Source organism: Alligator mississippiensis, chromosome 7, assembly GCF_030867095.1.
Source record: "Alligator mississippiensis isolate rAllMis1 chromosome 7, rAllMis1, whole genome shotgun sequence".
In the NCBI taxonomy this organism is placed as follows: Eukaryota; Metazoa; Chordata; order Crocodylia; family Alligatoridae; genus Alligator; species Alligator mississippiensis.
In genome coordinates, this window is record NC_081830.1 from 23,257,493 (window position 1) to 23,271,040 (window position 13,548).

General features: G+C 39.9%; 1 protein-coding gene across 2 annotated transcripts in view; it reads right to left on the bottom strand.

Moving 5' to 3' along the window:
- Positions 1-2,422: 2,422 nt before the first annotated feature.
- The window catches only part of EBF2 (EBF transcription factor 2), a 238,920-nt gene continuing 227,794 nt past the window's right edge, over positions 2,423-13,548 (bottom strand). For both annotated transcript variants that reach the window (XM_014606430.3, XM_014606429.3), the window contains one exon: positions 2,423-5,586. In XM_014606430.3, coding sequence (XP_014461916.2) covers positions 5,555-5,586 — 32 coding nt within the window. In that variant the 3' untranslated portion in view covers positions 2,423-5,554. The remainder of the gene's footprint in view (positions 5,587-13,548) is intronic.

Genomic DNA, 13,548 nt, shown 5'->3' on the forward strand with positions numbered 1-13,548 from the left:
TTCTGTGATTTTATAATTACTCACTAGCCAATTGCTTGTTAAGAATGATGGGTGGGGCTGGGATGGAGCGCCACTACCCACCAGCCCATGCTGCCGCTGCCTCCCAGGAGTGCGGGGGAACTTGCCCCTCCATCCCCCTCCACCAACACCCTGTGCCACCTCCAACGCTGCTGGCCTTGCCCCGCTCCCTCCACCCCCAGCCCTGCTCCTTGAAGGTGGCAGAGTGCCGCCATGGCAGGGTGGTAGTCCATTCCCTCCATCCCTGCCATCATGGTAGCGTTCTGCTGCCAATGAGGAGCAGGGCTTGGGGAGGGGAGGGAAGAGAAGACAAGGCCAGCGGTGCTGGCCTCACTGCGCCCCCTCCTTCCCCCCCCCCCCCAACCTTTGTTCCAGCCCTTCCAGCCCTGCCGTCATGGAGGCACTCTGCACTCTGACTGGTTGTTTCAATAGCCAATCAGAGTGCTCCAAGAGCATTATGGATAGACAGATAGATGGGCTAAACCCTTTATTACATAAGAATTTTGTAAAGTGTTCACATAGAAAACATAACCCCAAGATCTGCTAACAGAGTAGATGGGATTTAATAGCAAACAGTGCACATACGTGCAGTTGACCCATTAATATTTGGTGTGGTACACACGCATGTACCTGTGTGTAAAACTCAAATTTCTTAAAATGTCTAACTGGAATATTTCAAGCCTCTCCCTAAAGAACCTTAGTATTTTATTAGGAATTTGCTCAGGATCAAGAAGGGTTTTAAAAGTTTAGGTGGATAACATATTACAGATACACATGCACAATAGAGTTTACACATCCTTAGCACTGCACAGAGTGTCTCTTCCGAGCTTTCATGTCCATCACAAACTTTCTCCAGTTGAATACAGTCACTAGCATAGATGAGTAGTAGTATCCATAGAAATCATAGCTAACTATCAAATCCAAGCAGCTTGTTCAATGTGCCAAGCCTGGTCTGAAACATTCAGGGCCAGCTCCTCAGCTGGTGAAAATTGTACCTCCGTTCAAGACTTTAAAATCTTTGGGTTGTGTGATTTGTTGTGATTCCTAAATGGGTGATTTAAAACAGATGAATAATGAAAGATGCATGTTCCACTATAAATTTTTCGGTAACAGTCCGATGTTGCAAATACTCTCCAGACAATTGAATTATTCCAGTAGCACCAGATTCAGTTGTGAGCTATTCACTAGAGCTAGTCGAAACTTAGCCAAAAATCTTGTAATGGAAAATTAACTTATTTTTTTTCTAAATTAAATCTTTGTGTGCAATATTTTAGTTTCACCTTGAAACACTTTAGTTGCTTGCAGCTAAAAACCCTGAAAATTCTGCTCGTTTGGGACAAGTAATATTTTCCCCAAGCCAAAAATATTCCAGTTCTTTGAAGACATTTTCAATTAAAATTGAAAATATGCAGGAAATTTAGGAAAAACAGTCCTCATCTTTTCCCGTTTTTAAAAACATTTCCATGGAAGTTGATTGCCATATTTTAACTAGCTCTAATACACCCATACATGGGGGAATAAAAACTTCTTTATACTTGTGCAGGTTACCAAGACCTTGGGTCCATACACACAAGAGTAATGTGGTGTATGTAGTAAGCATATGTGGGCAGGAAATGATTGGCCAGCACAGCAGAGTGGTATACAGCCTATCCTAATTTCCTGCTGATGTATGCCAGCAGTAACTTGATACCAACCACGGGAGAAAGAAGAAACAGTGATTGTAAACGGTGTCCTCATAAGGTTACTACAGACGAAGGCACCACCCCTTTGTTCTGGGCTGGAAGCAGTCTAGTCTGTAAGACTGGATTAAGTGGAACATGACCCATTAGTCAAAGCAACTCAGAATATTCACTGCTTTTAATTTTAATGGGAAAATGTTTATTCTAGTCTGTTCATTCAACTCTGATTAATTGTTCTCTACTTACCATCTTAAAAAATAATTGTCCCAAATTGAAATCTGTTTTTTCATATTCCTTGAAATTCTCTCCAGCTGTTAAGGAATGAGTTTTAGATTGTTAGATTGCTACTTTAAAAAAGTGACATTTTAGTGAAAGAAAGCTCCCTCTCCCCACTCAGATTAACTACATTCTCAAGGAGATGTCATCCAGATTTTTCAACCAGCTAAATGCTGACGTCGGAAGGGGTGACTACTATAATCATGTAATCTGTCCTGTATAACATGAGCATAGATTTCAATCAGCAGTTCCTACAGTTTGCCCAAAAAACTAGTAGCTGAATGTATCTTAGAAAAGCACACAGTTGTGATATAAACACTCCAAGTGGTGAAGCCTACTTCAATAGTAAGTCATCCTTACTATCTAAAAGTGTTATCACCGTGGCAGTACCAAAAGAGAGAGCAATAGAGGTTAAGACATTTAGCTCTCAGAAACACAGATGATTCCAATTGTTTACAGTACAAAAAATTTATTTTTGTTAGGATAATTTAAAGTTTAAAACTGAAGTAGACATATTCATTTTACAAACAAGATATTCTTCCATAAGTAGGACCATTAAAAACAGTAAACAAAAAAGCTATCTTTACAAAAAGCTCTGTGCATAGCAACTTCATACTGTATATAATAACTGACAAAGCAAAAAAACAAAACAAAACTATACAGTTGGGAGAAATAAATGTAAATTTACAAGAGGGAGAGAATGGTCTTTAAAAAGCCCATGCATATTGAAAATGTGCAAAGAAATAGGGAAAATAAGATGCTATATCAAGATAAATAATGGAATAAATCATATTCTTTTAAAATCATGATAACATTTGTAATTGCCTATCACAACACTTTTTAATTCTAGTGGCAAAAAGGAAACTTGATAGGGAGTTGTTAAACAGCAATAATTAAAGAGGGACAGATGTATTATGATTTTTAAAAAATCCTTACACACAAATTTGTACACTATTTTTGTGGGGTTTTTGTTTGCTTTCATTTTTTTGCCACTGCAAATTCTTATTTCATTGTCAACATTTTCTTGGTGATTGTTTGTATTTATGTGCATGTTTTCTCTGTAAAGCTACCAGCGAGTTCTGTGTTCACCTTGATTGCAATGCTTTGCATGCATGAGCAAAATTCACACCTAAATCATTCCTATGTTTTTGTTATATTTGTTCAGCTGAGATCAAACCAAGAAGTCCTTTTTTATTTGTGTACATCTTATTAAGTAGCTCTATTAATGTCTCTTCCTGCAAGTACTCAAACTAGTCTTTTAGGAAGGTTTTCAGTTTGATTCCAAATCAGACTCTTGGCTCTTCCAATCAAGTGACTAGGTAGACCTCATATAAATATGTATTTTTTATATATGTCAAAGGAAAATTTCAGAAGCATTTGCTTTAAGTGACCCAATTCTTCTTGAGTCTTCCTGAGAATTTAAATCAATTTTCTATGCATCTAAGCTTTAACGTTTATCAACCTACAGGCTAAATTTTTAGCAAAATACTTCTAATGAAAAATCAAGACATTTTTAATTTTAATGGTAATGTTGGCATGATGTTGTAGCCATAACTAATCAGTTTCTTTGATACTACTGGGTTATTTCAACAAGAAAAGTTAGTGATGTTCGCCTGCAGACTGTGGTCTTGCAGTGCTGTTTTTTAGATGCAGAGAGGTTTGTCTGCTAGAGACTAAACTAACATTTATAAAGTCCCACACAGGACACCAAGCAACTTTCAGTCACTAATTACCCTGGAATGATTTGATTCATTGATTTAAAAAAAAAGCTTTATATTCTCTTTCTAATCCACTCCCTCAAAGTGTTAATACATTACCTTAGTATTGCAAAACTGTCACATCTACTATTCAGAGTCCAGTATGGACTTGCTCATCTTCTATCACATTGAATGATCACAGAAAACACTATTATGCTACTTGCCCATCAAGCAAAATTACTGGGTGAATGGGCAAATAGAATTTGGGGTGTTGCTTTGTATTAAGGGTTTATAAATAGTTAAATAATGATTGTTACAAGCATGAATAGTATATATTACAGATAACTAAGTAGAATGGATCAAGTTTTTTTCCAATAAAAATGACTTTTCAATTAAAAGGAAATCTTGGGTTTTTCCTTCAGAAAACTGCACATTTTTCATTTGTTTGTTGCTGGCCTCCAAACTCCCTGGTTCATCTTCCCACTTTGAAACAGGAAATGGAAAATGGAAAAAAACTGTAAAATTTTGGTTCCTCATTTTCATTGACATGCACAAAATTTCAAACAAAACAAATTTTTGTTTCTATGGAACTCTTCATGGAAAATACTTACCTTACCATTTTTTACCAGTTTCTGATGCAGGCATATCAGCAATGTTATAGATACCTTACTGGATTGTAAATATAAGTATGTATCTGTTTATCATGCATTAACTCATTATGAATACACCCTTAATATAAAGTGTGACCAAACTTTCTAAATCTGCCCTATCTTCATGGAAAACAATTGGCTAGAGAACCCTTCCTCCCAATTCATGTTGATATTTGAAAAATTATCTCAGTACCATGTGTCAGTCTGGTTTGTTCAAAACCCAGGATGCTAGTCATTTACTGATAGGTTCTTTGAAACTACCCACCTTATCGCAGTACCTGAAAACCTAAACTGAAACAAAAGGTGGAGGAAAAATAAACGTGAATAAAATTCATACATTAACTGTTAACTTGTATATACCATAATGTGTTTAAAAGTTTGTGATGACTTAATCAGAAAGAATCCTATACATCCTTGCACATGATTCAATAAGAGGTGGGGGACAGAAGTGAGGAGCAACTGCAGCAATAATAGTACGTCTCTTAAACTTGTCACTACATTTTTGCATCATTTTTTCTTCATTGTACAACAGGAGGAAAAAGTCCAAAAAAGTCTTAATTTCTACCTCTACATACAATAAGTTACAAGTTTATTTATTTAAATAATTGTAAAACATCTTACATTTTAAAGAGGTTAAACTATAAGCAAACACACACATACACCAAAGTTCCGTCATTCATCTCAGTTTGTCCTAGATATTCTTCCATGCTGGTACCCTGTTTTGTTGGTTTTCTTTTTCTGCATAAACTAAATTTGTATCTGAAAGGCTCCATAGAAAATAGAAACTTCAACTTTTTTTTCCTACAAAGTAAAACAAATAGTATCCAAAATATCAAGCTTGAATTGTTTGCCAATTTCTTTCTCCTTTTCAATATTTTACAAATGTTAGGAAGGTTTCATGTTCGTCAAGAAAGACCTTGTACTTTTAACCCCATTTTCCCAACTGTCACTCGTTCTGGCTCTTGGCTGATTCCTTGTTCATGATGCTTTAGGAGTTAACGCGGCTATGTAAGATATCTGGAACATGTAAAAGATGCAGACTTGTATCTTGTCCAATCTTTAAAAACTGGGGGAGGAGGTGTTTCTGGGCATGTCTACCCCCTTCCTCCCCCCCAAAAAAGCTTGTAGTGCTATATGTTTTTCTTTTTCAGTGGTCCATCACAATAAGTAGTTTTGTGCTGTAAAAGAAAAATGAGAGAGGGAGGGGAAAAAAGAGGGGAGATTCTCCTCTTCTTTACATCGGGGGAACGACAAGACCAGTCATGGCTGAAAACAAAGATTGACAAGGTTGAGATTTTGGCAAGTATTTCACAGAAGCAAAACAAAGGGCTGTATATTAACAGGAAAATTGAATGAGGCCTCTCCTCCCATCTGAGATCAGCCTTCCCTTTGGCAGTGTTTTATAGAAAAGTGGTACAAGGGAAGATGTTACTGCACGTTCGGTTCCTATTTAGCACTTAGAAAAGAGGAGCTAGCAACCTTAAAGCAACTAGCTTGCCAGTTTATTCTAAACTTGCTGTCAAGTTATTGCTCTCTGATAGTACTGTATTGGTTAAGTAAGTGATTTCAGTACAGTTCAGTCAGGACTCAAGTTTTCAGAAGTGATAATTTTGAGTGCTTAATCTGAGCTGTCTTCTAGAGATCAATTTTTCAGATGCTGGGTCTTTGGCATTCTTTGAAAATCAGTCTCCTCTAGGGCTTCTCAGGTTGGCCTTGCAGAATCACTGTTCATTTTTGAAAATTTGAGCTGAGGTTTATAAACAGACCATCACTGCTGGGTCTTTTGGTAAACAATCACAGCAGAGGGGCCAAAAATTAACTGGACATAAACACTCAGAACAGGGCTCTTACTTGTTGGCAGTGTGCAAGTTAGAGGGCTTTCTTCTTCAGGCCTATCAATCCAGAACCTTCTATCTGCACCAAATTACATAATAAGAATACCCCCCCCCCGAAGCTCTCATGAGAGAATGTTTTTCTGCCTTGACCTTGTTAATTATTAATGTTGAATTAGTACTGTAGAAAAATTTTACTTGTTAAAAATAAGGTTTATTTTTATGGGCATCTACTTAAGATTTGATTTGATTTTTTTTTTTTTTTTTAAGGATTATTGGCACTGTAGTACTGAAGTCATCACTTCCTTGTCTACTTATGATATATTTGGGAATGGTCCTACTTTTGATCAGGGGATTATACTAGATGACCTCCTGGGCTAAGTACAGACATTCAAAAAGCCTGAGCCTGAACAGATTCAGTCTTTGCAGGCTAGTCTAACCTGCATAGATTGAACCAATTTGTAAATGAATAGACATTCACTTTTGACTCTGGAAATGCAGCCACATGCCTGCAGTGGCTCAGGCTAGAAGCTGGGGGTGTTGGAACAAGCCCTCCTTTCCCTTTGGCAGCAGCAGCAAGGCTGGAGCGAAGGTGAGCTGGGGGTGGGGGGCGGCATGGCCACATCCTGGCAGGTGGCTGAGTATGACTGGGGAGGGGTTTAAACCCCCAGCCCGGCCTGCAGGGACCCCAGCCACGGTGTGCCTGGAGGGGGAAGGGGGAAGCAGCCCTTGCTAGGTTTGGGTGTGCCCAGACACCAGCCCGGACAGCACCACAGGCAAAGGGGGAGAGGGAGGATTACACCACCCTGTCTCCCCTCTCTCCCACTGGCATGGGGGCCCAGCGACTGTCTGGCTGGGGTCCCCATGCTGGTGGGAGAGAGGGGAGACAGGGGAGTTTAATCCCTTCCCTCCCCCACTTCACCTTAGGCAGCTGCCCAGGCAGGCTGTGGCCACTCGCCCCACCACTAGAGTGGTGAGAAGGGGGGAAAGCTGGGCAGACCTGAGCTGAGGTCCTGTGGGTGAGAGAGAGAAGCAGGTAGTGGGGGTGTAATCCCCCTCCCTCCCCCTGAGCCTGCTGGCCCATGCCCCCTCCACCCCCTCCACTCCAGTGGTGAAAAGTCTGGCAAGGGCTGCTCCACCCCCGCCAGGCAGACCTGGCTGTGCCAGTTGGGTTTCCTACCCCCACCCCCTTGTCAGCCAGCCCTCACTGCTTAGGGTAGAGGGCAAAGGGGCAAGGCCAATCCTGCTCTGCTGGAGCAGAAAGCACAGCCCAGCCCAGGGCTGCAAAGCATGCTGGGGGACTGATTTAACTTGAATAAGAAAGGGGTCTGGGACAGAAGTTCCATAAACTGGTTTTACATTTTGAAACCAGTTTATATGCACTGAACTTCTGTTCTGTTACAAGTTTAAACCAGTTTCTGATCACTTAAACCAGCTTATGTGTAGCTTCTGTCCCTAGCCCTGACGTCTCTTCCAACCCTAATTTTCTATGATTCTGTTTATAATGCTGTCCATCACCATGGTATTTGTGATGCATTTGTTTATGCATAGTCTTATGCATAAAATCAGTAAAATCCCTACTGGACTTCATAGACTCAATTACCACTTCTCCTTTTTGGAGGGGCAAAACTCTGCATAGGGTCCACCACCTGTTTTTCCCCTCAACCACTCTACCTTCAGCTTTCTTATCTATGGAAATGGTTATATAGTTACTGGGATGGATAACATGGAGGTAAATGGGAGTTTGCACATGAAACTCTTTAGGCCTGGCCCTACAGTTACAAATCCCAGTTTATCTGACAATGACCAAAAGTTGATTTTGCTAATTTAGCTTCAGAAGCAGTATTGGACCAGCCTCCCTTTAATTTGATTTACATCATGTGTCTCTTTAGCTTTATCTGCTACATTCCAGAACATTGGACATATGTCAGTTATTTATGAGGCACTTACAGTGGATTAAATTGCGGCTATATTTTTCATAATGGCAGCAGTATCATTTAAAACTGCCTCAAACTGGTACTGTCCCCAAAACTTTTGTTGGGTAACCTAAGTTTTGTTTCTGTAACAACTAGTGTGTCATCTTTTCAAAGCAGTGGAAGGTCCGAATCCAGCAAAAATCTATTCCCATTGAAAGCCATAAAATAACTCATGTACTTAAAGTTTGGGCATAGCAGGCCTCTTATTTCACCATAGTGTAAATAAATAAGTAAAAACTACAGGCAGGTTTTCAGCTGGCACACTTAAACTGACTGTGATGATCTCAACCAGCTGCACATGTGTTTTTTAACTTGGATCATTTTGTTTAGTAGTGATGAGCTGGACAGAAACTGCTCTAATATGAGAGCAGAGTCACAAGAGGGAGGTGTAACTGACCACCTCAGATTAAACTGTCCACAGAGTAAAATGCCTTTATTTTAAAAAGGAAGAAGGATTGGGGTGTTGTTCTTGAAAAGGTCAAGAACTTCTTAGCATTTTTCATGCAAGGAGCTCATTTTCAAAACCTCAAGTGAAACAGGTATGTGGTGTTTTGTCCTATTATACAGGAAGGGAAACCAAGCCACTAAGGCTGCGTCTACATGAGCGTTGATTTTTGCTCCCCTAGGGACAAGAAGCAGCAGCACACCTTGTGCCACTGCTACTTGCCCCAGGGAATGCTCGTGCCATGCACATAATTGGGGCAGGGGAGGCTGGGGCCAGCACATACCTCTGGCAACTGTGCTGGCCCCAGTAGCCTTACCTGGGTGCTTCATGGAGCTGGAGCCATGGCACTCCTGCAGCTGGGAGCCTGGCTGGCAGCCAGCACATACCTCTGGCAGGCCAGGCTCCAGTTTTGGGTGGTGTGTGCTGCTACCACGTGCACTGTCCCGCTTTTTTAAAATGCAGGTTTTTGATCCTGGGATCTCCCAGGGCCAACCCTCCCCCTCCAAGCCTGCAAGATAACAGTGCTTGGAACACCTGTGTGTATGAAGGATGGCACTGCAGACAGGTGGGCAGCACTGCATACCACACGTCTGCGCTCATCTGGATGCGGCCTAACAGGTGAAGGGACAACTTCTGATAGTGCCACTTCTTACCCAAAAGAAGGCAGCAGTAACCACTGTCCTGTGAGCTTCTGAAGAATGTTCTTTCATAACCTGTCAATGATTCTTTGGAACAGGAACCAAAAAAGCTAACCCCTGTGCATTAACTACAACCACCTTCTCTGCCTCTTCTGTGGAGGTGGGAAGGAATTGAACTTGCTTCATGAAGAAGCTGCACTAACTTACTATATTGTAAGAGTGATGTTGTAGCCATGATGGTCCAGAAATTGTGTGGGAGGCAAAAATTTCTTTTGTGTTAGACCAGCTGTGTACTTGGGATAAAGGTAGACAAGCTTTCAAATGCAAGACATTTTTCCTCAGGTGACCTGAGGTAGAATGTTTTGCATTCGAAAGCTTGTCTGACTGTATCCCAGCTACACATAAGAAATCCTTGCTTCTTGCACTAATTTACTGGTTATGTTAAAATGATGCAGCTGTTTAAAAGTGGAGGCTAAACTGATGTGTGTCCATACATACATTTTTTCCTGAGTTTCATTTCGACTCTGCCTCATATTCAGCTTAAGCCAGCTCCTCAGATATACAAGTTCTACTTGAAAAGGTTATGTATGTGGTATTTATTCTTGGTAGAACTGTGAGCTCTTGCCAGTGGAGCTATGTTGGCTGTGGATGTGATTTTGTTTTTTCACACTGAACCAACAACCATGCCAGCAAAATTTAAGCATAAACTAGGTTTTTAATATTTCTAAGTGGCATGGAAGTGTTTTAAGGTGTTTCTTATATAAGATTTTTTTCCTTCCTCCCCCCAACTTCCCTTTGGGGCTGCACTGTCAAAAGCCTATTCCCTGCCTGTATCACTTTTTATTGAATGTTTGTGAGGTTTGGATTAAGGTCTTACACTGCTAGCAAAGCTGTAATTATTTTTGCCTGTATTACTATATATTGAATCGATGTAACTTTTCAATAAAGGTGGTTCAATGCAGGACACTCCCTGATGAGTTGGGAATATAGAAACCATAGCCATTATCCCTGAGGGTTTTTTTTTTCTTGGAGGGAAATGGAAAAAGAATTAGAGATGAGCCTTATTGTATTAACCTTGACAGCTTGCAATTATCAGCTGAAACACTTGATTAAAATTGTCACAAGGGTGGACAATTTTTTATATATAAATAATCAAATGCAGATAGCACCCAGATGTTATGGTGATAGGCACCTTTAATATGTGTAATTAATAACAACAATAAACACTGCAGCAGTGGCCCCTTAAAATTCTTTCCTGCCTTTCAAGAAGAACTCAATGGAATTAACCTAGTCAGCTAGGAAGAATTTTAAAGGGGCAGGATGTTGTTTTAACACACTCACATTCACAGTCTTACCCAGATTTTCAAAAGTGACAGCTTGCGATGATTCTAAGAGAGGTCTGATCTCTTGAGGGAATTTTCAGCAGTTTCTGAAAATCAGTTGTTTTAAGGTATATCTAATTGGACATCTGTAATCTCTACTTGTATTTGAAAATCTGTCCCAGTGTATGTATATAGAAATAGAAATATGTGTGCATCTATGTGTGCATGTTCAAGGGGGTCCGCAATCAGGTGCATGTTGTGCTTCTAACTCAGTTAAATCCGAGGACATTAATAGCGCTCATCAACGAAAATCGGAGATATACTATACTTACAGAGGGCAGTAGACCAGCCCCTAGGAGTGGGAAGTGGGCGTTGACAGGATGAACAGACAGGTAGAAGGGTTGATTGTGGCAAGGATGGATGAAGAGTGGTTGGACAGGTGCAGGGAGAAGATATTGGATATACGTGAAAAACGTGAGGAGCAGAAATGGGAAGATAGTTTAAGGTAGATAGGAACAGGATACATGTATAGGTAGGTATGAGGGGGGTTGGCTAAAAAGAGGGACAAACGGAAGCTGGGAGCCCTGACCACAGGCTCATCTGGCCCTTTCTAATTTTTGGCGTGGCAAAATTAATGTTCTTTTAGTGTAGAATTTGGGGGTCTTGTATGTATTGTCCATCTAAATATGCAACTTGTGTTTTTACCTGCTTGTTTGCTTGGAGAGTTCTCAGTAACTTGGTGAAAGGGTGGCCTACTGTGGCCACTGTAAAAACATCAGATCCTGACTGGCACAATCCTGGATCTACAAGTTCTCCAATTTTTCTTTTTCCTTCACTAGCACCATGTACCCTCACCTCTCTAATGTTTGTTGCCTTCTAGCAAAGCCCTCAGCTTTCACTTGGAGTTACTGGTAATTTAAGCTTATAAAGTTTAGGGATGTCAGCTTTAGCATCCTTGCTATGAAACAATAAAGCAGAATAAACAAATGTAATTTAAATAGGAATTAGAGTTGATATATTTTTAGGATCTAGTTAAACAGAATTAAATATATTTGGTGATAATATAATAGTCAGTTTGGGAAAATGCACTGGACAAATTACAATGTCTGCCTTAATAGGGAACATAAAAATAGAATTGATTTTTTTTTTTTTTTTTTTTTAACAGTTATAGAGGTGTGAGAATTTTGGGTAGAATTTTAGTTACGTGTTGGTAGATGAGTGTAATCATAAAGATGTTTGGTGTTTTTTCATAAGTGCTGAGAAGATCTCCATTTTATTTGCAGTCAGTGGGAACTGCAGATGTTCAGCATTTCTGAAAATCCCTAAATAGATGTTGTTGAAATTTTTCAGTTAAAGGTTTCTTCAGTGACAAATGACCTTTCAAAAAATACTAATACTTAAATTTTGAAAAATCTATTTCTATTAATGTGCCACTGAATGCAGGAAAAAGAAGGCTGCCTAGGGTTTTATAGTTTTTACTTTTTCAAATTTTCCTTTTGCCACTCTCACTTTGCAACATTCCTAAGTAACAAAGGCAGATGAGATGTTCTGACTTTGTCGCTCTGTAGCTGGCATTAGAATGGAGAGGTTCCAAGCTCCTAATCCTGTGCTATAACCAGAGGAATAATGCTACTGCAGAGACTATCTGAACTGAAAACTGGGTGTGACTGCAGTATGGGCAGATTTACATTACCTACCTTGCTGATACCACTGTGGAAGGCAGTCCTACCTTACGGATACCACTAGTGCCATGGCAGCACATGAGCTAACTGTCCAAGTGTGTGCTCAGGGACCCAGGAAGGCCTTTATGTCCATGACTTCACTGCCCTTGGTACCTGACCTATCAAGATTATAATTAGTTCAGATATGTCTACACATGCTGCAAGCGTAGTATTAAAACTGCACTGCAGAGCAGTCTCACTTTTGTGCTGCAGAATGTTGTAGGAACTGTGTGGGGAATTAAGCCCCAAATCAATTAACTGGATATGTTTTGCAGGATGTATAAGAGAACAAGACTCTGGGATCTGAAGGCAGGATATTGGCTAGAATACTTGTACTGTCCTACATGACAGAGAGAGGGGCATTATGTGGCACTGCTATTGCAGGCTGCCTTCCAGCAATAGTCCTGTCATGGTGTGTATATTGACTTCTGCAAAAATGAGGGGACTTGTTTTAATTTCACATGGACAGAAAATTGCTATCTTCCTCAAAATAAGATAAAGTAGGTCATGCTGGGGAGCAGAGAATGGAGTTGTAAGGTACCCAAAGTACAGTTGCCATGAAGACTGATATGCAAGTCCAAACAAACTTTCATTTTTTGAGCAAAACTAAGGAAAGCACTTTTGGATTAGGGTTTTCAACAAAAGATCAACCTTTTTATGGAGAGTTGATGCTTAAAGTTAAAAAAAAAAAAATGCATTTTTCTGAAAAGCTGTGTTGAAGGATAACTCTCACCTATCCCTCTGTCAGCCTTAGGGTTCATTTACAAACACTGTCTTTGTCTACACTAGATAATAAGTAATAATTGTTGTTTAACAAGTTTTATGAAACACCGCTTTTTTCTCAGTCTAAGAAGAAGTTGGCAGTGTCTACATGTAGAGGTATCCTATTTTAACTAAAAGTGTGCTTTTTAAGCTGCTTTACTTAAGCTAACTTGAAATAAGAGTGCCCCCACTCTGTTTTTGCACGTTGTCAACTAAGAATCGATTTACTGTAAAACAAATACATAAAAAGCATGTTTATATATTTTAAATCAAGACTGTGTACCCAGGATGATCCTTTGACACTTGGAAAACTGATGAAGTTGACATCCCACTGAATGAAAGCTGAGCAATTATAGGAGGAGGAATTTATTTTGATTATTTAGCACTACTCTAAGCATTGTTAACAGCTATGTCTACACCACCCTTAGTAGAAAGGATATCTGAGATTTCCCTGTCATGTGGGAGTACTCAATATGCATCTTGACTGCCAAGAAGTTGGGGAAATTTTTTACTTGATGCTTCCTGTCATTCA